General features: G+C 49.1%; 1 protein-coding gene and 1 pseudogene across 1 annotated transcript; one reads left to right on the top strand and one right to left on the bottom strand.

The window, feature by feature from the left end:
* On the top strand, nucleotides 1-18,265 carry LOC136188377 (ectopic P granules protein 5 homolog). The gene is made up of 29 exons (XM_065976125.1): nucleotides 1-43; nucleotides 92-216; nucleotides 279-432; nucleotides 486-680; nucleotides 726-869; nucleotides 915-1,065; nucleotides 1,119-1,259; nucleotides 1,316-1,591; nucleotides 1,639-1,886; nucleotides 1,936-2,076; nucleotides 2,121-2,241; nucleotides 2,290-2,390; nucleotides 2,440-2,542; nucleotides 2,589-2,684; nucleotides 2,742-2,876; nucleotides 2,921-3,263; nucleotides 3,315-3,428; nucleotides 3,494-3,648; nucleotides 3,705-3,873; nucleotides 3,961-4,051; nucleotides 16,528-16,638; nucleotides 16,693-16,716; nucleotides 16,762-16,966; nucleotides 17,016-17,298; nucleotides 17,407-17,615; nucleotides 17,667-17,704; nucleotides 17,773-17,878; nucleotides 17,929-17,982; nucleotides 18,040-18,265. The coding sequence occupies exons 6-16, from the start codon at nucleotides 1,000-1,002 to the stop codon at nucleotides 3,122-3,124; spliced, it is 1,632 nt and encodes a 543-aa protein (XP_065832197.1). The 5' UTR covers nucleotides 1-43; nucleotides 92-216; nucleotides 279-432; nucleotides 486-680; nucleotides 726-869; nucleotides 915-999; the 3' UTR covers nucleotides 3,125-3,263; nucleotides 3,315-3,428; nucleotides 3,494-3,648; nucleotides 3,705-3,873; nucleotides 3,961-4,051; nucleotides 16,528-16,638; nucleotides 16,693-16,716; nucleotides 16,762-16,966; nucleotides 17,016-17,298; nucleotides 17,407-17,615; nucleotides 17,667-17,704; nucleotides 17,773-17,878; nucleotides 17,929-17,982; nucleotides 18,040-18,265.
* On the bottom strand, nucleotides 18,231-23,884 carry LOC136188432 (spectrin beta chain, non-erythrocytic 1-like; annotated as a pseudogene).
* Nucleotides 23,885-23,895: the final 11 nt, after the last annotated feature.

Below are 23,895 nucleotides of genomic sequence, written 5' to 3'. Positions count from 1 at the left end.
GGGTGGTGTCAATTGGACTTTTCTTGATGAAGATGGAGAGGAGGTGCGTTGATTATTTATTTATTAATTCTATAATTTGTTTTTAATTAAGGATGAGGAGCCAGCTGAGTCGTTCTGGTGGCTCAAGGAATCCGATTTCATATCTCTATTTAATCAGTTTCCCATGACGTCAGTCAGTATTTCAATATATTCTCGGAATTGATTCAATGGAATCAGGTATGACTTTAGTTAATATAATATTGGAGATTATAGATCAGATCGTTATTCTTTTTTTTCAGAGTCTCCTTACAGTGTTGAAGACACGACGAGTTTTCGTCTGATGCTTCTCTTCGCTTTCGCCACTCGTCTCATGAAACTTCTTAGCGTCGCCTTCACCACTCTCCAACAAATACGCCACAAGAGATTCGTTCAAATGATAGGAAGAACAATAAGGTGCACACCCAGAAAAAAATATAAATTAAACTTTTATTTATTGATTTTTCTAGACAAACCGTTCATTTTATGTCCGACCATTGGATCTCGTATTGCAATTGGCGCACGCACATTCTCGGCGAGACGGAAGACGAGTTGCCTGGGCAACAGACGGGCTTCATGGAGCCACGTTTGACACTCAAACGTCTTCGAACCGAATTCGACGCTCTTTTTATTCGCGCCGTGAAGTGGATTCAGTCAGCACACCGGTAAATTTCAAAAATAATAATTAAAAATAACTATTACATTATTAGTTTTGGGGGCGTGGCCATTTTTGTCTGATATGCCATACGAAAGTATATCCGTTGAAAAAATTTGGGAAATTTTTTGGTTTCTTGTTGATCCTTCCGAACCGGAAATCGAGTCTTCGGACTCGGATTGGGAGCGAAGAATAAACGGTATAGTATCTGTTGATTAATCAGGACTTTTTATTAATTTTTTAGATGAGAACCGGAAGTCGGCTTTGCTGATTATTTAATCGGTATTAGCGAATCTGAGACAGTGTTTCTTCTCACTACGCTCGCGAACATGGCAACGGCTCGCGACGCCATGGAAACGGATTTCGCGGAAGCCGTTTCCCTTCAAATTTACGAGGCAAAGAAAAAAGAAAAGAAAAGGGACTTCTCATGTTGTTACATTGTATCTAGGTGTCTCAATTGCAGTCTGTTACTAGGGAAGTTTGTGGCAAAACGGGTCGAGATTTGCTTGGCGCTATAGCCGGCAAACATCCGCGTTTAGTCTCATTTCTTTTGTCGCAAGTCGGACACACAATCGATCAATTGGGAAAAGTATTAATTAAAAATATTTGTCCTCTTCTAATCATTATTGGGATTTTTATATATAGGCTTGTATTTATCTTTTCAAAGCGCTTCCCGTTTCCGCATGGAATCCCAGGGAATCGGACATCCAAACGCTACGGGAATTTCTTCTGTGCTACGCCCCCGCATCGGCACGTCATCATCTCGCGCGTTCCATCATCTCGGATCTCAATTGGGGCGTTGCCGGGGAAACGGACGAACTCGCGCTACCAAATCACATTCACATCGCCATGGCAACCCTCCCAGTAGAAGTAGAAATGATAATTGAATCCAACGAGCAAGGAGCAGATATTCTAGCGCAGGTATAAAACCAATTTATGACGTCATAAAATATTTATTTATTTTTTAGTTTAATTTGTATCGTTTGGGCGCGGTGGATCCGCGTCACGAGGTCACTAATTGGCTGTGGAATGTAGCTCTTTCTCTATGTCTTCACAAGTCCGATCGTCCGACCCCCGTCTTTCATTCTGATGACGCGAATACGGACCTATTAGATTTCGATTTGGATCCGACTCTCGCTCCCGTAAGACAGGCGCTTAAAACGTCGTCTCTAGCGTGCTTTATCGCTCTTTCCTCTTCGTCGCATCTTGGACACAAGTACGTAGGGATTACATAGGGGGATTTTTTCAGGGGCTCGTGTCTTTAGTCTTGAGAAATTTTGCGTGGATGGTTTGCCACTTCTTGAGCGTCTTGTCGAGTCGAAGAATCTCTTGGCTGCACTCAAAATTCTCTCCAACGTCATTCTCACGTTTTCGCGCGAAGCAGATCGACTTTTGGATGAACCAAAGTAAGAATTCCTCGAGCGAAAATTTCATAAATTGATTTATTTAGATTTGTTGCTGTTATTCATTGCCTTGCTTTGGCTGATATGAATATGAGCGGATTTATTGAAAAATTGACTGGACGTGCCGGATCTGGAGCGAACACCAAACTTCTGACGTCATTAGTTCACGTAAGAAAAATAATGAATATTAATTAGTATTAATTATTTATTTTTTAGGCTCAAATGAGTTCGTCTCAGCGACCCCGAAGTTTGCAGACTCCAAAGCGTCTCGCCGAATTTTGGACGAGAGCATTTACGGGTTTAAATAATTGGCACAAGTGAGAATAAATAAATTAATATAATTAGTATTGATTTTTGACGTCATAGAGAGAAGAGTATTGAACGCGTTTTGGACGGACTCATTATGTCCGTTTTTAAAATAAAAGAATGCCGGGAAATTATCACTGAAGTCATATATGAAAAATATGACGTAAGAATGTCGTTTTAGTTTGGATAATTATGGGGAATTTAATTAGGAATTTGTCGCTTTGGATAAATCGAAACCGGGACTTCTCGGAGCGCTCTTCTCATTGGCTGGAAGTGGGGGTCCCCCTTCATTTCTTGACCACACGGTATTCAATTTTATTAAGTAAATAAATAGGGTTAAGACGGTTTTTTGGGGTTCCAAGGCTAGTGAACACGTCTGGCTTTCCTACGTCATTCTATGCGTCGAAACAGAATTCGAAAAAAGACACGGATTAATCGACTCCATAGACGAACATCTCCAAGCAAATCCCAAGCAAAATCCAGACCAAGCACTCAAGGTAAATAAATAATATCACATAACCTTTATTGATTTTTTCCTTAGGCTTTTTTCTCCCGCACTTCGTACCCCAAAGCGCCTTTCTCCTCATCGCGACTCTCGATTCATCGCTGGGCGGAACGCGCCCAATCCGCCCCCGTCGATCATCCGGGATGCGCTCTCATGTGGAGCGCTTTTTTCACGCGTTTTTTCTATCGTCGTAGAAATAAATTCGGCGCGCCAAATTTTTCTCGAATTTCGGCGTTTTGAGAGCGATGAAAGGGAAATTGACGTCGATAGCGGAAAAACATAAATCTATCGCCCAATCGGAGAAAGATCATCGAGACGTCAACGATCCGTTTCGACCCGATCAATTGGCGAGAATTCGATTTCACAGCGACGTGGGAAAGTAAGAAAAATGACGTCACGTATTATGCCTATAAAATTATTTATTTCATAGAATTTATTATGGATTGAGTCTTTGGGTCGAAGAACCTCGCCCTCGCTTTATTTACCGGACTTACCGCTTCAATATTTACCCGATAAACTCGAAGATATTATGTCTAGAGACGCGGTTCGTTTGTTGCTAAGGGGTTAACTAAGTGGGGCTCCCTTTGAGGAATCTCTCCTCTCTTTTAGTCCGTATGGCTTGAAGTCGTCGATTGGGTGACGGTTAACACGGAAGTTCAAAAGGAAATCGCTGATTGGATAAAAGCGACGAAATTGCAATCGTCCGTCACAAGGAAGACTTGGCTCTCTATTGACCACGCCCACATCACCTGGACCCGATACGGGTACGTTGTTATATAGATAGAAAAGTCTTTATATTTTTAATAATTTTTTGTTTTAGCTAAGTCCCGTATTATGGCTCTTCGCGTTCCTTCGTCGATTCTTCCGCCGCCGCCCCTTCATTGCGTCGTCTCCGCGGTTCAGCCGCTTGAATTTTTGCTTCTTTGCGATAAAACGACAATTGTTTCGACTCTCCATCGCGATCTTTTGACGCTGACCAATTTCGCGAGGCAAGAACTCAAAAATCAATAATTTAAAAATAATGATCTTTATTATTTTTATTATTATTATTTAATATTTTAATATTTCTTTTTTAGAGGGTCATCTGATCAAAGTGAAACATGTGTAGCTCTCAATTTCGAGTATCTCGAATTTTTACCGAGAATGTATTTCAACAAAGAAAAGACGGTAAGTCGAGAGAAGGCGTCAGTCGCGTGCCCGTCGTAAGAAGCCACGCCCGTCCCAGCTCGACCACCAGCGGCAGGAATATATACACCGCCTGTCGGCGGAGTACGTACACGCCTGCCGGAATATATACACCGCTTGCCGGAATATATACACCGCCTGCCGGCGGAGTACGTACACTGCCTTCCGGAATATATACACCGCTTGCCGGAATATATACACCGCCTGCTGGCAGAGTACGTACACGCCTGCCGGAATATATACACCGCCTGCCGGCGGAGTACGTACACGCCTGCAGGAATATATACACCGCCTGCCGGCGGAGTACGAACACGCCTGCCGATACATATACACCACCTGCCGGCGGAGTACGTACGCCACTTGCCGTAATATATACACCGCCTGCAGGCGGAATACGTACACCGCTTGCCGTAATATATACACCGCTTGCCGGCGGAGTACGTACACTGCCTTCCGGAATATATACACTGCTTGCCGGAATATATACACCTCTTGCCGAAATATATACACCGCCTGCCGGCGGAGTACGTACACCGCTTGCCGGAATATATTCACCGCCTTCCGGCGGAGAACGTACACCTCTTGCCGGAATATATACACCGCCTGCCGGCGGAGTACGTACACCACTTGCCGGAATATATTTACCGCCTGCCGGCGGAGTATACGTCCACCACTTGCCGGAATATATACATCGCCTGCCGGCTGAGTATACGTACACCACTTGCCGGAATATATACATCGCCTGCAGGCGGAGTACGTACACCGCTTCCCGGAATATATACACCGCCTGCAAGGCGGAGTACGTACACCACTTGCCGGAATATATACACCTCTTTCCAGAATATATACACCGCCAGCCGGCGGAGTACGTACACCCCTTGCCTGAATATATACACCTCTTGCAGGAATATATACACCGCCTGCCGGCGGAGTACGTACACCTCTTGCCGGAATATATACATCGCCTGCCTGCGGAGTACGTACACCTCTTGCCGGAATATATTCATCGCCTGCCGGCGGAGTACGTACACCACTCTCCGGAATATATACACCGCCTGCCGGCGGAGTACGTACACCTCTTTCCTGAATATATACACCACTTGCCGGAATATATACACCGCCTGCAGGCGGAGTACGTACACCGCTTGCCGGAATATACACACCGCCTCCGGCGGAGTTCCTACACCACTTGCCGGAATATATGCATCGCATGCCGGCGGAGTACGTACACCGCTTGCCGGAATATATACACCGCCTGCCGGCGGAGTACGTACACCACTTGCCGGAGTATATACATCGCCTACCGGCGGAGTACATACACCACTTGCCGGAATATATACACCTCTTGCCGGAATATATACATCGCCTGCCTGCGGAGTTTACGTACACCACTTGCCGGAATATATCGCCGGCCGGCGGAGTATACGTACACCACTTGCCGGAATATATACATAGCCTGCCGGCTGAGTATACGTACACAACTTGCCGGAATATTTACACCGCTTGCCGGCGGAGTATACGTAGACGACTTGCCGGAATATATACATCGCTTTCCGGCAGAGTACGTACACCTCTTGCCGGAATATATACACCGCCTGCCTGCTGAGTATACGTACACCACTTGCCGGAATATATACGAGCACGTACACCACCTGCCGGAATATATACACCGCCTGCCGGCGGAGTACGTACACCTCTTGCCGGAATATATACACCTCTTGCTGGAATATATACACCGCCAGCCGGCGGAGTACGTACACCACTCTCCAAAATATATACACCGCCTTCCGGCGGAGTACGTACACCACTTGTCGGAATATATACATCGCCTGCCGGCGAAGTACTTACACCTCTTGCCGGAATATATACACCACTTGCCGGAATATATACATCGCCTGCCGGCGGAGTACGTACACCACTTGCCGGAATATATACATCGCCTGCCTGCGGAGTTCGTACACCACTTGCCGGGATATATACATCGCCTGCCGGCGGAGTACGTACACCAATTGCCGGAATATATACAGCGCCTGCCGGAATATATACACCGCCTGCCGGCGGAGTACGTACACCTCTTACCGGAATATATTCATCGCCTGCCGGCGGAGTACGTACACCGCTTGCCGTAATATATACACCGCCTACCGGCGGAATACGTACACTCCTTCCGGAATATATACACCGCTCTCCGGAGTATATACACCGCCTGCCGGCGGAGTACGTACACCACTTGCCGGAATATATACATCGCCTGCCTGCGGGGTTCGTACACCACTTGCCGGGATATATACATCGCCTGCCGGCGGAGTACGTACACCAATTGCCGGAATATATACAGCGCCTGCCGGAATATATACACCGCCTGCCGGCGGAGTACGTACAACTCTTACCGGAATATATTCATCGCCTGCCGGCGGAGTACGTACACCGCTTGCCGTAATATATACACCGCCTACCGGCGGAATACGTACACTGCCTTCCGGAATATATACACCGCTCTCCGGAGTATATACACCGCCTGCCGGCGGAGTACGTACACTGCCTTCCGGAATATATACACCGCTTTCTGGAATATATGCCTGCCGGAATATAAACACCGCCTGCCGGCGGAGTACGTACACGCCTGCCGGAATATATACACCGCCTGCCGGCGGAGTACGTACCCCGCTTGCTGGAATGTATACACCGCCTGCCGGCGGAGTACGTACACGTCTTACCGGAATATATACACCGCCTGCCGGCGGAGTACGTACACCCCTTGCCGGATTATATACACCTCTTTCCGGAATATATACACCGCCAGCCGCCGGAGTACGTACACCACTTGCCGGGATATATACACCTCTTGCCGGAATATATACACCGCCTGCCGGCGGAGTACGTACACCTCTTGCCGGAATATATACATCGCCTGCCTGCGGAGTACGTACACCGCTTGCCGGAATATATACACCGCCTGCCGGCGGAGTATACGTACACCACTTCCCGGAATATATACACCGCCTGCAGGCGGAGTGCGTACACCCCTTGCCGGAATATATACCTCTTGCCGGAATATATACACCGCCAGCAGGCGGAGTACGTACACCACTTACCGGAATATATACATCGCCTGCCTGCGGAGTACGTACACCTCTTGCGGAATATATACACATCTCCCCGGAATATATACATCGCCTTCCTGCGGAGTACGTGCACCTCTTAGCTGAATATATACATCGCCTGCCGGAATATATACACCGCTTACCGGCGGGGTACATACACCACTTGCCGGAATATATACACCTCTTGCCGGAATATATACATCGCCTGCCTGCGGAGTATACGTACACCACTTGCCGGAATTTATACATCGCCGGCCGGCGGAGTATACGTACACCACTTGCCGGATTATATACATAGCCTGCCGGCTGAGTATACGTACACAACTTGCCGGCATATATACATCGCCTGCCTGCGGAGTACGTACACCACTTGCCGGAATATATGCACCGCCTGCCGGAATGTATACACCGCCTGCCGGCGGTGTACGTACACCTCTTGCCGGAATATATACATCGCCCTCCGGCGGAGTACGTACACCACTCTCCGTAATATATACACCGCCTGCCAGCGGAGTACGTACACCACTTGCCGGAATATATACACCGCCTACCGGCGTAGTGCGTACACCTCTTGCCGGAATATATACACCTCTTGCCGGAATATATACACCGCCTGCCGGCGGAGTACGTACACCACTTGCCATAATATATACACCGCCTACCGGCGGAGTACGTACACCACTTGCCGGGATATATACATCGCCTGCCGGCGGAGTACGTACACCCCTTGCCGGAATATATACACCTCTTGCCGGAATATATACACCGCCTGCCGGCGGAGTACGTACACCTCTTGCCGGAATATATACATCGCCTGCCTGCGGAGTACGTGCACCTCTTGCCGGATTATGCCTGCCTGCGGAGTACGTACACCGCTTCCCGGAATATATACATCGCCTGCCGGCGGAGTACATACACCACTTGCCGGAATATATACACCTCTTGCCGGAATATATACATCGCCTGCCTGCGGAGTACGTACACCGCTTGCCGGAATATATACATCACCTGCCGGCTGAGTATACGTACACAACTTGCCGGAATATTTACACCGCCTGCCGGCGGAGTATACGTAGACGACTTGCTGGAATATATACATCGCCTGACGGCGCAGTACGTACACCACTTGCCGGAATATATGCACCGCCTGCCGGAATGTATACACCGCCTGCCAGCGGAGTACGTACACCTCTTGCCGGAATATATACATCGCCCTCCGGCGGAGTACGTACACCACTCTCCGTAATATATACACCGCCTTCCGGCGGAGTACGTACACCACTTGCCGGAATATATACACCTCTTTCCGGAATATATACACCGCCAGCCGCCGGAGTACGTACACCACTTGCCGGGATATATACATCGCCTGCCTGCGGAGTACGTACACCGCTTGCCGGAATATATACACCGCCTGCCGGCGGAGTATACGTACACCACTTCCCGGAATATATACACCGCCTGCAGGCGGAGTGCGTACACCCCTTGCCGGAATATATACCTCTTGCCGGAATATATACACCGCCAGCAGGCGGAGTACGTACACCACTTACCGGAATATATTCATCGCCTGCCGGCGGAGAACGTACACCTCTTGCGGAATATATACACATCTCCCCGGAATATATACATCGCCTTCCTGCGGAGTACGTGCACCTCTTAGCTGAATATATACATCGCCTGCCGGAATATATACACCGCCTGCCGGCGGAGTACGTACACCACTTGCCGGAGTATATACATCGCCTTCCTGCGGAGTACGTGCACCTCTTTGCTGAATATATACATCGCCTGCCGGAATATATACACCGCCTACCGGCGGAGTACATACACCACTTGCCGGAATATATACACCTCTTGCCGGAATATATACATTGCCTGCCTGCGGAGTATACGTACACCACTTGCCGGAATTTATACATCGCCGGCCGGCGGAGTATACGTACACCACTTGCCGGATTATATACATAGCCTGCCGGCTGAGTATACGTACACAACTTGCCGGCATATATACATCGCCTGCCTGCGGAGTACGTACACCACTTGCCGGAATATATGCACCGCCTGCCGGAATGTATACACCGCCTGCCGGCGGTGTACGTACACCTCTTGCCGGAATATATACATCGCCCTCCGGCGGAGTACGTACACCACTCTCCGTAATATATACACCGCCTGCCGGCGGAGTACGTACACCACTTGCCGGAATATATACACCCGCCTACCGGCGTAGTGCGTACACCTCTTGCCGGAATATATACACCCTCTTGCCCGAATATATACATCGCCTGCCTGCGGAGTACGTACACCGCTTGCCGGAATATATACATCACCTGCCGGCTGAGTATACGTACACAACTTGCCGGAATATTTACACCGCCTGCCGGCGAGTATACGTAGACGACTTGCTGGAATATATACATCGCCTGACGGCGCAGTACGTACACCACTTGCCGGATATATATGCACCGCCTGCCGGAATGTATAAACCGCCTGCCAGCGGAGTACGTACACCTCTTGCCGGAATATATACATCGCCCTCCGGCGGAGTACGTACACCACTCTCCGTAATATATACACCGCCTGCCGGCGGAGTACGTACACCACTTGCCGGAATATATACACCGCCTACCGGCGTAGTGCGTACACCTCTTGCCGGAATATATACACCTCTTGCCGGAATATATACATTGCCTGCCGGCGGAGTACGTACACCTCTTGCCGGAATATATACATCGCCTGCCTGCGGAGTACGTGCACCTCTTGCCGGATTATGCCTGCCTGCGGAGTACGTACACCGCTTGCCGGAATATATACATCGCCTGCCGGTGGAGTACGTACACCACTTGCCGTAATATATACACCGCCTGCCGGCGGAGTACGTACACCACTTTCCGGAATATATACATAGCCTGCCGGCTGAGTATACGTACACAACTTGCCGGAATATTTACACCGCCTGCCGCCGGAGTATACGTAGACGACTTGCTGGAATATATACATCGCCTGCCGGCGGAGTACGTACACCACTTGCCGGAATATATGCACCGCCTGCCGGAATGTATACACCGCCTGCCAGCGGAGTACGTACACCACTTGCCGGAATATTTACATCGCCTGCGGGCGGAGTACGTACACCACTTGCTGGAATATATGCACCGCCTGCCGGAATATATACAGCGCCTGCCGGCGGAGTACGTACACCTCTTGCCGGAATATATTCATCGGCCTGCCGGCGGAGTACGTACACCGCTTGCCGGAATATATAGACCGCCTGCCGGCGGAGAACGTACACCACTTGACGGAATATGTACATCGCCTGCCGGCTGAGTATACGTACACCTCTTGCAGGAATATATACATCGCCTGCCGGCTGAGTATACGTGCACCACTTGCCGGAATATATACATCGCCTGCCGGCGGAGTACGTACAGCATTTGCCGGAATATAAACACCGCCTACCGGCGGAGTACGTTCACCACTTGCCGGAATATATACATCGCTTTCCTGCGGAGTACGTACACATCTTGCCGGAATATATACACCGCCTGCCGGCGGAGTACGTACACCTCTTTCCGGAATATATACACCGCCAGCCGCCGGAGTACGTACACCACTTGCCGGGATATATACATCGCCTGCCGGCGGAGTACGTACGCCGCTTGCCAGAATATATACACCTCTTGCCGGAATATATACATCGTCTGCCTGCGGAGTACGTACACCTCTTGCCGGAATATATACATCGCCTGCCTGCGGAGTACGTACACCGCTTGCCGGAATATATACACGGCCTGCCGGCGGAGTACGTACTCCACTTGCCGGAGTATATACATCGCCTGCCGGCGAAGTACATACACCACTTGCCGGAATATATACATCGCCTGCCTGCGGAGTACGTACACCACTTGCCGGAATATATACATCGCCGGCCGGCGGAGTATACGTACACCACTTGCCGGAATATATACATAGCCTGCCGGCGGAGTATACGTACACAACTTGCCGGAATATTTACACCGCCTGCCGGCGGAGTATACGTAGACGACTTGCTGGAATATATACATCGCCTGCCGGCGGAGTACGTACACCACTTGCCGGAATATATGCACCGCCTTCCGGAATGTATACACCGCCTGCCAGCGGAGTACGTACACCACTTGCCAGAATATATACATCGCCTGCGGGCGGAGTACGTACACCACTTGCTGGAATATATGCACCGCCTGCCGGAATATATACACCGCCTGCCGGCGGAGTACGTACACCACTTGCCGGAATATATACATCGCCCTCCGGCGGAGTACGTACACCACTTGCAGGAATATATACACCGCCTGCCGGCGGAGTATGTACACCTCTTGCCGGAATATATACACCGCCTGCCGGAATATATACACCGCCTGCCGGCGGAGTACACCACTTGCCGGAATATATACACCGCCTGCAGGCGGAGTACGTACACCGCTTGCCGGAATATATACAACGCCTGCCGGCGGAGTACGTACACCATTTGACGGAATATAGACACCTCTTTCCGGAATATATACACCGTCAGCCGGCGGAGTACGTACACCTCTTGCCGTAATATATACACCGCCTGCCAGCGGAGTACGTACACCACTTGTCGGAATATATGCACCGCCTGCCGGAATATATACACCGCCTGCCGGCGGAGTACGTACACCTCTTGCCGGAATATATTCATCGCCTGCCTGCGCAGTACGTACACCACTTGCCGGAATATATACATCGCCTTCCGGCGGAGTACGTACACCACTTGCAGGAATATCTACACCGCCTGCCGGCGGAGTACGTACACCTCTTGCCGGAATATATACACCGCCTACCGGAATATATACACCGCCTGCCGGCGAAGTACACCACTTGCCGGAATATATACACCGCCTGCAAGCGGAGTACGTACACCGCTTGCCGGAATATATACAACGCCTGCCGGCGGAGTACGTACACCACTTGACGGAATATAGACACCTCTTTCCGGAATATATACACCGTCAGCCGGCGGAGTACGTACACCTCTTGCCGTAATATATACACCGCCTGCCAGCGGAGTACGTACACCACTTGTCGGAATTTATACATCGCCTGCCGGCGTAGTGCGTACACCTCTTGCCGGAATATATACACCTCTTGCCGGAATATATACACCGCCTACCGGCGTAGTGCGTACACCTCTTGCCGGAATATATGCACCTCTTGCCGGAATATATACACCGCCAGCCGGCGGAGTACGTACACCTCTTGCCGTAATATATACACCGCCTGCCGGCGGAGTACGTACACCTCTTGCCGGAATATATACATCGCCTGCAAGCGGAGTACGTACACCACTTGACGGAATATATACATCGCCTACCGGCGGAGTACGTACACCTCTTACCGGAATATATACACCACCTGCCGGCGGAGTACGTACACCACTTGCCGAATATATACACCGCCTGCCGGCGGAGTACGTACACCACTTGCCGGAGTATATACATCGCTTACCGGCGGAGTACATACACCACTTGCCGGAATATATACACCTCTTGCCGGAATATATACATCGCCTGCCGGCTGAGTATACGTACACAACTTGCCGGCATATATACATCGCCTGCCTGCGGAGTACCTACACCACTTGCCGGAATATATGCATCGCCTGCCGGCGGAGTACGTACACCACTTGCTGGAATATATGCACCGCCTGCCGGAATATATACACCGCCTGCCGGTGGAGTACGTACACCTCTTGCCGGAATATATTCAACGCCTGCCGGCGGAGTACGTACACCACTTGCCGGAATATATACATCGCCCTCCTGCGGAGTACGTACACCACTTGCCGTAATATATACGCCGCCTGCCGGCGGAGTACGTACACCACTTGCCGGAATATATTTACCGCCTGCCGGCGGAGTATACGTGCACCACTTGCCGGAATATATACATCGCCTGCCGGCTGAGTATACGTAGACCGCTTCCCGGAATATATACATCGTATGTCGGCGGAGTACGTACATCACTTGCCGGAATATATAGATCGCCTGCCGGAATATATACACCTCTTGCCGGAATTAATACACCGCCAGCCGGCGGAGTACGTACACAACTCTCCGGAATATATACACCGCCTGCCGGCGGAGTACGTACACCACTTGTCGGAATTTATACATCGCCTGCCGGCGGAGTACGTACACCACTTGCCGGAATATATACACCGCCTACCGGCGTAGTGCGTACACCTCTTGCCGGAATATATACACCTCTTGCCGGAATATATACACCGCCAGCCGGCGGAGTACGTACACCTCTTGCCGTAATATATACACCGCCTGCCGGCGGAGTACGTACACCACTTGTCGGAATTTATACATCGCCTGCCGGCGGAGTACGTACACCCCTTGCCGGATTATATACACCTCTTTCCGGAATATATACACCGCCAGCCGCCTGAGTACGTACACCACTTGCCGGGATATATACACCGTCTGCCTCCTTAGTACGTACACCGCTTGCCGGAATATATACACCGCTCTCCGACGGAGTACGTACACCGCTTGCCGGAATGTATACAGCGCTTGCCGGAATATATACACCGCTTGCCGGCGGAGTACGTACACTGCCTTCTTGAATATATACACCGCTTGGCGTAATATATACACCGCCTGCCGGCGGAGTACGTACACGCCTGCCAGAATATATATACACCGCCTGCCGGCGGAGTACGTACACGCCTGCCGCAATATGTACATCGCCTGCCTGCGGAGTACGTACACGCCTGCCGGAATATATACACCGCCTGCCGGCGGAGTACATACACGCCGGCCGGAATATGTACACCGCCTGCCTGCGGAGTACGTACACGCCTGCAGGAATATATACACCGCCTGCCGGCGGAGTACGTACACGCCTGCCGATATATATACACCACCTGCGGGCGGAGTACGTACACTGCCTTCCGGAATATATACACCGCTTACCGTAATATATACACCGCTTGCCAAAATATATACACCGCCTGCGGGCGGAGTACGTACACCACTTGCCGTAATATATACACCGCCTGCAGGCGGAGTACGTACACTGCCTTCCGGAATATATACACTGCTTGCCGGAATATATACACTGCTTGCCGGAATATATACACCTCTTGCCGAAATGTATACACCGCCTGCCGGCGGAGTACGTACACTGCCTTCCGGAATATATACACCGTTGTAGCCGTTGTAGCCGTTGTAGTAGTTGTAGCCGTTGTAGTCGTTGTAGCCGTTGTAGCCGTTGTAGCCGTTGTAGTCGTTGTAGCCGTTGTAGCCGTTGTTGTCGTTGTAGCCGTTGTAGCCGTTGTTGTCGTTGTAGTGGTTGTAGCCGTATATACACCGCTTGCCGGAATATATACACCGCCTGCCGGCGGAGTACGTACACCGCTTGCCGGAATATATCCAGCGCCTGCCAGCGGAGTACGTACACCGCTTGCCGGAATATATACATCGCCTGCCGGCGGAGTACGTACACCCCTTGCCGGAATATATACATCACCTGCCGGCGGAGTACGTACACCACTTGCCGGAATATATACATCACCTGCCGGCGGAGTACGTACACCACTTGCCGGAATATATACACCGCCTGCCGGAATATATACACCGCCTGCCGGCGGAGTACGTACACCTCTTGCCGGATTATATTCATCGCCTGCCGGCGGAGTACGTACACCGCTCTCCGGTATATATACACCGCCTGCCGGAATATATACACCGCCTGCCGGTGGAGTACGTACACTACTTGCCGGAATATATACATCGCCTGCCGGCGGAGTACGTACACCTCTTGCCGGAATATATACATCGCCTGCCTGCGGAGTACGTACACCACTTGCCGGAATATATACATCGCCTACCTGTGGAGTACGTACACCGCTTGCCGGAATATATTCACCGCCTGCCGGCGGAGCACGTACACCACCTGCCGGAATATATACACCGCCTGCCGGCGGAGTACGTACACCCCTTGCCGGAATATATACACCTCTTGCCGGAATATATACACCGCCAGCCGGCGGAGTACGTACACCACTCTCCGGAATATATACACCGCCTTCCGGCGGAGTACGTACACCACTTGTCGGAATATATACATCGCCTGCCGGCGGAGTACGTACACCACTTGCCGGAATATATACACCGCCTGCCGGCGGAGTACGTACACCACTCTCCGGAATATATACACCGCCTTCCGGCGGAGTACGTACACCACTTGTCGGAATATATACATCGCCTGCCGGCGGAGTACGTACACCACTTGCCGGAATATATACACCGCCTGCCGGTGGAGTACGTACACTACTTGCCGGAATATATACATCGCCTGCCGGCGGAGTACGTACACCTCTTGCCGGAATATATACATCGCCTACCTGTGGAGTACGTACACCGCTTGCCGGAATATATTCACCGCCTGCCGGCGGAGCACGTACACCACCTGCCGGAATATATACACCGCCTGCCGGCGGAGTACGTACACCCCTTGCCGGAATATATACACCTCTTGCCGGAATATATACACCGCCAGCCGGCGGAGTACGTACACCACTCTCCGGAATATATACACCGCCTTCCGGCGGAGTACGTACACCACTTGTCGGAATATATACATCGCCTGCCGGCGGAGTACGTACACCACTTGCCGGAATATATACACCGCCTGCCGGCGGAGTACGTACCCCGCTTGCCGGAATATATACACCTCTTTCCGGAATATATTCACCGCCAGCCGGCGGAGTACGTACAGCACTTGCCGGGATATATACACCACTTGCCGGAATATATACATCGCCCTCCTGCGGAGTACGTACACCACTTGCCGGAATATATACACCTCCTGCCGGCGGAGTACGTACACCTCTTGCCGGAATATATACACCGCCTGCCGGAATATATACACCGCCTGCCTGCGGATTACACCACTTGCCGGAATATATACATCGCCTGCCGGCGGAGTACGTACACCGCTTGCCGGAATATATACACCGCCTGCCGGCGGAGTATACGTACACCACTTGCCGGAATATATACATCGCCTGCCGGCTGAGTATACGTACACCACTTGTCGGAATATATACACCGCCTGCTCGCGGAGTACGTACACCGCTTGCCGTAATATATACGCCGCCTGCCGGCGGAGTACGTACACCGCTTGCCGTAATATATACACTGCTTGCCGGAATATATACACCGCCTGCCGGCGGAGTACGTACACGTCTGCCGGAATATTTACACCGCCTGCCGGCGGAGTACGTACACCTCAAGGGTATATACATGTATATTCACATACATTTAATTATTAAAGATGGGTACAATTGAAAGCGAAGAGAAGCAAGCAGAAGACGAGAAAACGAATCAGGACGACGAAGCCGTTCCGGAATGGTTTCGACGAATACCGACCGTACTCGAAGACGAGGTAATTATCAGATAACGATAATTTAAAACCGCCTCGGAGCGTTTCGTTTCATAGTGTTTGAACGAGCCAGTGAAAAAGGTAGCAAAGAGTCTTCTTCTTTTCTTTATCTAATGCGTAACGTAGGATCACTGTCTTCTCAAATAATCGCGCTACATCCTTCTGAATAATAAAACAAAGGGGATAATTAATTACTTACTTAATTAATTGTAATTTTTTTTACTGTGGTATTTGAATCGTCACGCCCTTTCGTCATAGCGCGCTACAAGCCGCAAATATTCCTTCTTCTCTTTCTTCTTCTATCGTTTGTGCGACTCCCTCTCGACTTATGGTAGACAACTATTCTTCAAACTGCTCGACTGCATGATGCTATCCTCTAGGCTAGCGCTCGTGGCGACGACAGTCAGTCTTACGCATACGTGAAGAACCTGAACGTCGACAGCTTGTGCTGCACGATCTGCTTGGCCGTGCGGTCATTCGTTCTGCAAGAGCTGCGTCAAATCGTGGCTGAAGCGAACTCCCACTTGTCCCGAAGGCCGCTATCGAATGCAAAAAATCAGCTGCAGCGAGTCGTCGCTTTGAAAAAGATGATCAACGCGCTCGAGATCTACTGTCCCAAGCGACACGACGGCTGCAAGGCAATAGTCAAGCGAGACGCTCTCGGTAAAAAATAATTAATTAATTAAGTCTCTTTAAATTCCTTTTTTGACGTTGCATAGTTTTAGAAAAAGGGGGTTCCAAATGACGCTAATTTCTTGTTTATTGCTGTAGAGAGTCATTTGCTGCAGTGTGACTATTCTAAGGTTCCCTGTCCTACATGCGGCCAGTCGACGAAACGAGAAGTGATTGAAGGCCACTTGCACAAGCAAGCTAAGGAGATCTCCCAAAGGGAGGCAGAACGCGAGGAGGCTAAAGAAAAGATTATAGAACTGGAAGACAGCTGGGCCTCCATGAAGAGCGAACTCGACGACGCCATTGAGGTATTTGATTTCAGTTATTCATACGGAACCAACCGACGAGGCGTCTATCAGCAAAGTGTCAAAATTTACTTCTCAACATTTGAACACAGGTTGTCCAGGGAACGTCAACACGTTGAAATTGTTCAGTTGTATTCATCAATCATTTATGCGCTGGAAGAGTGTGGATACACTGATGCTAGCTGCAACCGCCTATGCCACTCGTTGGTTTACCGTCGACCAAAATATGACGTTACTAGATTGGATGGAATCCCTATTGGAAGCTGGTATAGCTTTTTGCATGCTTTGATCTCAAAACTGATTTTCCTTGTCTTAGAAGCAAAGCAAGAAAGAAAGATTTATGTAATCAAATGAAGTCCCTTGAAAACAAGTAGGTCTTATTCCTTCCTGAATAGGCTAGAAGAACTGATAAACTATTTCTGCCTAGCTTTCCGACTTCATCAGCACATCTGCTTCTCTAATCAATGGCTACTACTGCGGCTCTACCAAGTCATTGAACAGTCCAGAAAATCAGTCAGATGAAGAAGCAAGAGACGAGATATGAACTGGTTTTATTTTCTTTTTCATTTGCGTTAGCTGTAGTTATTAGTTGGTAGTTAGATTAGGGGTCCTGGCGTATGCTTGCAAATCTTTTATTTAATATACCCGGAAATAAACCGGAAGTAAAAAATCGTGCACAGCCTTCTTTACATTCGCTGTCCACCTGCACGAGCTCCGTGTTACGGGAACCCGTGCAGGCTTCAGAGTGGGGGTCACTCCATACTCCCCTCGATCGGAGTTAGAGCCCGTTTATTCTCTTGGCTCGGACGCCTGGGACTGGGCAGTCTCGGATGTGAGCACTGGCAGCCTGATTCCAGGGGGACTACTTTTTTGCCCACCGCAGTCCTGGAGGGGGAGGGGTCGACTGCATAACCCCCAACAGCAGGTCAGCCAATTTAACCTCGTGGCAACAGAGTTGGGCCGGTTTTGTTTAGTCACCCCGGGGCCCAGGGGTGAACGAAGACATCGGAGAGCTCTTCATCACCTCGTCAGTATGATCCATGAACGAGCCTACATAGAGAAAAAAGACAAAGCCAAAGAGAAAGAGAATCATACCTGCTTCACTTGAATGAGATGACATCAGAAGGCGTCCTTTTCATTTATCCACGCCTTCATTTCGTCACAAGTTTGCTGGAAAAGCTGCACACTAAAATTAAAGGCCTCGCTTTTTTATTGAAGTCGGGGTTTTTCTTAGACTTGAATACCTCTCTGCTACTTCAAGAGTTTGCTCTTTTGCTACTCTCAACTTCTGCAATTTTTCCCATCTGGGAATACATACAAATAAGATTAATATGTCATCTTTCGCGCAGTGCATCCTCGAAGAATGCACGTTAATTAAGAATTTGCCTTTGATTTAATTCCTGCTGTTTCTGGCGAATCGCTCGCGCCTGCGAATGCCTGTCTTTCACCATTTGATCAGCAACGTTATTGATTTCCATCACTCTGATACTGTTGGTCGCCAAATCCGTTTTAAAGGTCTAGATAAAAGTGCGCTCTAATACCTCTCTACCCCCAAGTCCGATGCGCAATTGTAAACGCAGCAAGAGTGACTGTGAACGGGACTTTTAAAGCTGTTATCTTTCGTACGTCAAATTTCTTTCGCATCGCTTCAACGTGCTCTCTTCCCCTTCCATCTGCGTCGTCGCTAGTAGCAATAACTTCCTGAAAAACCAATCTAAACGTGCAGGCTCTCTCTCCCTGATGTTCTAGACAATAACCTTGTCCGTTAGCCAAGATTCCACTTCGTCACAATCGCGAAACAATTCAAACAACCGAAGTGCGTCTTCAAGATACTTTCTCCTCACCTAGAATCTCGTTAGACAAGAGTTTCTCCCCACGAGGGCCCCCTTTCTCCTACCTCCGCTTGTTTAACAAGCCTGTCGTACGTAGAGTCAATTGCCTGTTGTCTACTCGCTACATTGTGGCTATCAAAGTGCCTAGAAGGACTCTGGCCTTGCTTTAGTTCAGCTAACACAAATCTTGCTACTGAACAGCTTCCTAAACTTTATTTCCTTACTTGAAAGCCTTTTAAGAGTTCTCGTAGCAGTAAGTCTTGGTTTGGAACCAGGAACAACCTTCTTCATCGTTCTCGTCTTCTTGACTTGCACGGGAACAGTTTCCACGACTTTTCTTTGCACGGTCTTCTTTTGAACCAGCGGTGCTGTCTCGGCAACGTAGTTGGCGGGAAGATAGCCCTCTTATTTCTACAACAAAAGCGGTTTAATAAGCACCCCAAGTAAGGCGCAAGGATTTGCACACCTAATTTGCCACCAATCCTTATTCGTTTTCTTGACAAGGACGAAAATCTTGAGGAAGTCAATTGCGATAGCTTTAGTTTTGTTTACGTGAACCATACCTCTCCTTTTGCCGCTGACATGCCTTGCTGTCCTTTGTACGGGTAGTTTGCCTTTACCTGGCTCACTTTCGTCTCCTCGACGACCTCTTGCACTTTATCGCATTTCTGCATCTCCTCTACTTCGTATTCTTCCTCCACTTCGACTACTTCCTCGCCTCCGGCATCTCCAGTCGGCTCGGGAAGCTGAAAGCCGGTAATCTCCACCACCAAAAAATCAACGAGGAAAAAAAAACATCAACGTACCGTCGTTCCGCTTGTTTCGGCGACTTGTTTTGCCAAGCGTCGCAGCCTATCAATCTCCGCACCGTACGACTTTACCTCCCCCTCCAAGCGTTCGTGGCTTTGAAGTAGATTCTGTACAGCGACCATTCGCATTATCTGTTATGCAAGCGCTCTAAATTCTAAGCAAACCTCGGCCGTAGCAAAATCGCGGCCGTAGTCATCGCTAGAGACGACGGGCTCCTTTTGATTCGGAGTCATTTGCGTCGGCGTAATACTAAGCAATCACGTATCCTATATGCACAGAGGACAATGACATTGGATATACCTGTTGGGATTGGTACGCTTCATTTAGGCGAGTCTTTCGTGCTGCCGAGAGTTCTCTAAGCTTTTTCCATTTGTCTGTTAGAGAGCCAATGCGCGCTGCTATCGCTTTGGAGGCATAGTGGCTTCCGCGTTTGAGATCTTCTCCTGTTTTGCAGACAGCCTAGAAAGAGAACAATGACTGACTGATAATCAGGTGTCTGCGTAGTCTTGGCAACTGCTGATCACCTGTCACACACTTGTCTACCTTATCTCAGCAAGTAACGCGGTTTTATTTGTTTTTGTTGCTATCGCTTTACCTCACCTTTACATGAGAATCTTGCCCTTGCAATTCCGCTTCTAAAGCTTCGTGCTTCTTGATCAAATGCATGACACCGACGAGATCCTTTCCGTGATCTACAGACGAAGCAACTTGTTCTTTCTCTCTAATCCACGCTTCCTCCTCCTCAACGTCGCGATAGAACTGCTGCAGCCTCAACGAGTCGTTGAGCCGCGCTTTTCTCTGCTCAGCGGCGACACACAGCCGCTTATTAGCGGAAGACAGAGTCTCCTGTCTCTCGCGTACAAGACCAGAATCAGTCTGCTTTGAATCCGCAAATCTCTGCAGTTGGGCTTGCAGCGCTTTGACGCGCTCCCCTTGTCCCGTAATGTCGGACTCCACAATAGAATGCTTTTGTATCAAGTCTTCTACGCCCGTCAAATGCTTGCCAAAGTCCTCAGAACGCAATCGGTTCTAGAACAGCGCCTATCGTCTTATGTCACGTGCGCCTAGATTTGGTCTGCTCACCTCCAATTGACCCATTTCCGAAACGCAATTATCAACGTCGGAAAGAACGGTTATCAAGTCGCGGTAGCCGGCCAAGACCTTTCGTCCCTGTTCCAATTTCGCAAGCAAAGCTTCCCACTTTTCCTGAATGTCTCTTTGTCTAGGGGGGATAAGAGGTAAACACTGAAACCATCCAAAGACGTTTATAGACACCTCTTTCTGACTATTGCAGCCTGATGATATTCCTCCCCAATCAACTGATCCGCTAATTTTACCACTACTTCAATTCTCTCTTCCTATGTATTAATTCCTTCTTATATCTCCACCGCATCTGCAGCGTCTTACTCTCGCTCTGACATCCGTGTTCACCGCTTCGTGGCGCTTCAGCGAGGCGGCAACAGAGCTGGCCGTCTCGCCGTAACGCATGTCAGTCAAGACTTGATTCATGTCAACCAGCCAGGCTTCTCTGAGAGCCGCCTTGCGGTCAAATCTAACGGCGAGTTGCTCTAACTGTTCTTGCCTGCAAAATCAATTAATTAACCTTTCAGAAAATAACTAAATACGCACTTTTGGAGAGCTTCTCGCAACGCAAGCTCTCTCTCGTGTTCAGCCACTTCTAGCCTGTCCCATCCCTTAGAGAAATTGGAGAGGATTAATTTTCTCTCGTTGTAATGTAAGAAGTAAACCTTGTTCACGTCGGAAATGAGTTTGCCTTCAACGGGAACCCAAACCCTCCGCTTCAACGCTCTTAAATTAGTCTGAATGTTAAATAACTGCACTTCCAATTCGCCCTTTTCCGCGTATCTATAAAAACGTTCCCTAAAGGGGACCCCCTACTTTTGGTATGACTAGCGTTTACTTGGGCGGCTTTTCCACTGTTCTATAGCGTTTGAAGTCGGTCACGAGCGCCTGGACGCCCGTTAGACGATTGGGAAACTTTCTATCTGCTAATATGACTATAGTTTTTTGAATCCACGCGAGGAGATTCGTGACCATGCGGTCGCACTCCCCCTGCATCTTCAACAATTTTCCTATCACCTGAATAATGTGAAAGTTTCGCGCCAAGTGCATGCAGTTGCTTTTACAAGTCACCTTGGCAACACGTCGCCCTGCCGTCTCTTCAAATTTCATTTTGGTGAAATAGTTGTAGTAGGAAACGAGATAAGTCATGATCGATTTATCATCAGGACGAGGAACGTTTACGTCTAATAGAAATATCAGGAAAAAAAGATTTGAGTCGTTTTTTTACCTTCTGCGTCAAGGAGCCTCGGAATTCCAAGCTCTCTTTCCGCAACGTCAAAAGCAAGGTTGACATTGTGTTCAGGATTGGATTTTTTCAAGGAAGCAAAGTCAATCAGTTCTGGTCTGAAGTAAGAAACGTCAGGGCCCATTAATGAATATCTCAATTTGTTTATGGCCTACTTGTGTTTGTGGATGATGGCACAGAAAGCCAATCCATCGCACGTGAAATTCTTCACACCTACATTAGTGTACCTAAAAGCAAAGTTAATAATAATGTTAATCTAATTAAAAATTCTCTGATTTCACCCTTTAGTCTTTCTCTGACACCAAAGCAAGAGTGCGTCTTTTGCTGATTTTCTCTCCCTTGACTCATCCTAGTGTATGTAAGATGATCTTAGCGTTCCTTACTCAAAACTGAACGTACCTCTATAGAAATATCCTGAATTTGAAATCGCAAAATTATTGTCCATAGCAAGCCGAGAATCAGTCTCTGATTGCCGTCAACAATATTATGCGCCCTGATGCTCTCTAATTTGACCTACAGTATGAGACATTAAGTTAACCACGCCCACTTTTCATTTTCCAAAAATCCTTGCACCTTTTTACTAGATAAGAAGTCCAAGGCCTTTTGCACGTTTTCAAGTTCGTCAATTCTCAAGTTTCCTTTAGCTGAAACCAACGTATTATTTCGCGCCCAAATTATTTTTCGTTTCCTACCCATTGCACCAAGCTTTTCCCCGGAAATACTTTCCAGGAGTTTCATGAGAACGCGACCGTCTTGCAAATCAGCAAAAAGCCATGGATTTCTATTGGCGGAAGAGCGTTCTCCGTATCAGGCAATATAACATTGCTTATGGCGTATCTAACTAACGATCTAAGCACTGGAGTGCCCGCTCACAAAAGCGCGCCTCGGAGCATACGTCACAGCCAAAACGCATGCGGCGGAAACTACGGGTTTCGTAGGAAAAACGACAACGAAAGTACAAAATAAAGAAATCACAGTGTATCTTTTCTAGCATGCAGCGTACGCGTAAGTTGAAAAAATTCGCGAAAATCGTATGCGCTTCGTACCGGCAGATAGGAGTTTATCCACTTCGAGAATGTCTTCTGTTGGATTTGTACGCGCTGCGTCTGCAGCTTGAGCCGCTGCTGCTCGAAGCCCTGTTGCGGGTGCAACGAAGCAATCGAACTGCAGGAGCCTAACGACTAAAAATAGCACGACACTTTTCTTTTTAAAGCAAATCGCTTACTTTTTCGCCGCTTTCGACTGAGCCGAAGCTGTAGAAAGTGTCTTCTCAGAAGATGTGAAGTGATGGTCACGGCCCGGATCAACGGCC

This window comes from Oscarella lobularis, chromosome 6, assembly GCF_947507565.1.
Source record: "Oscarella lobularis chromosome 6, ooOscLobu1.1, whole genome shotgun sequence".
Lineage (NCBI taxonomy): Eukaryota > Metazoa > Porifera > Homoscleromorpha > Homosclerophorida > Oscarellidae > Oscarella > Oscarella lobularis.
The sequence above is the reverse complement of the archived record's forward strand: the minus strand, read 5'-3'. Positions and strand labels throughout refer to the sequence as shown.

Coding starts and splice junctions, on each gene's coding strand:
- LOC136188377 (XM_065976125.1), top strand. CDS start 1,000: ATGGCAACGGCTCGCGACGCCATGGAAACGGATTTCGCGGAAGCCGTT. Junction 1,066..1,118: donor TTTCCCTTCAAATTTACGAG/GCAAAGAAAAAA, acceptor CATTGTATCTAG/GTGTCTCAATTGCAGTCTGT. Junction 2,543..2,588: donor TCATATATGAAAAATATGAC/GTAAGAATGTCG, acceptor GAATTTAATTAG/GAATTTGTCGCTTTGGATAA.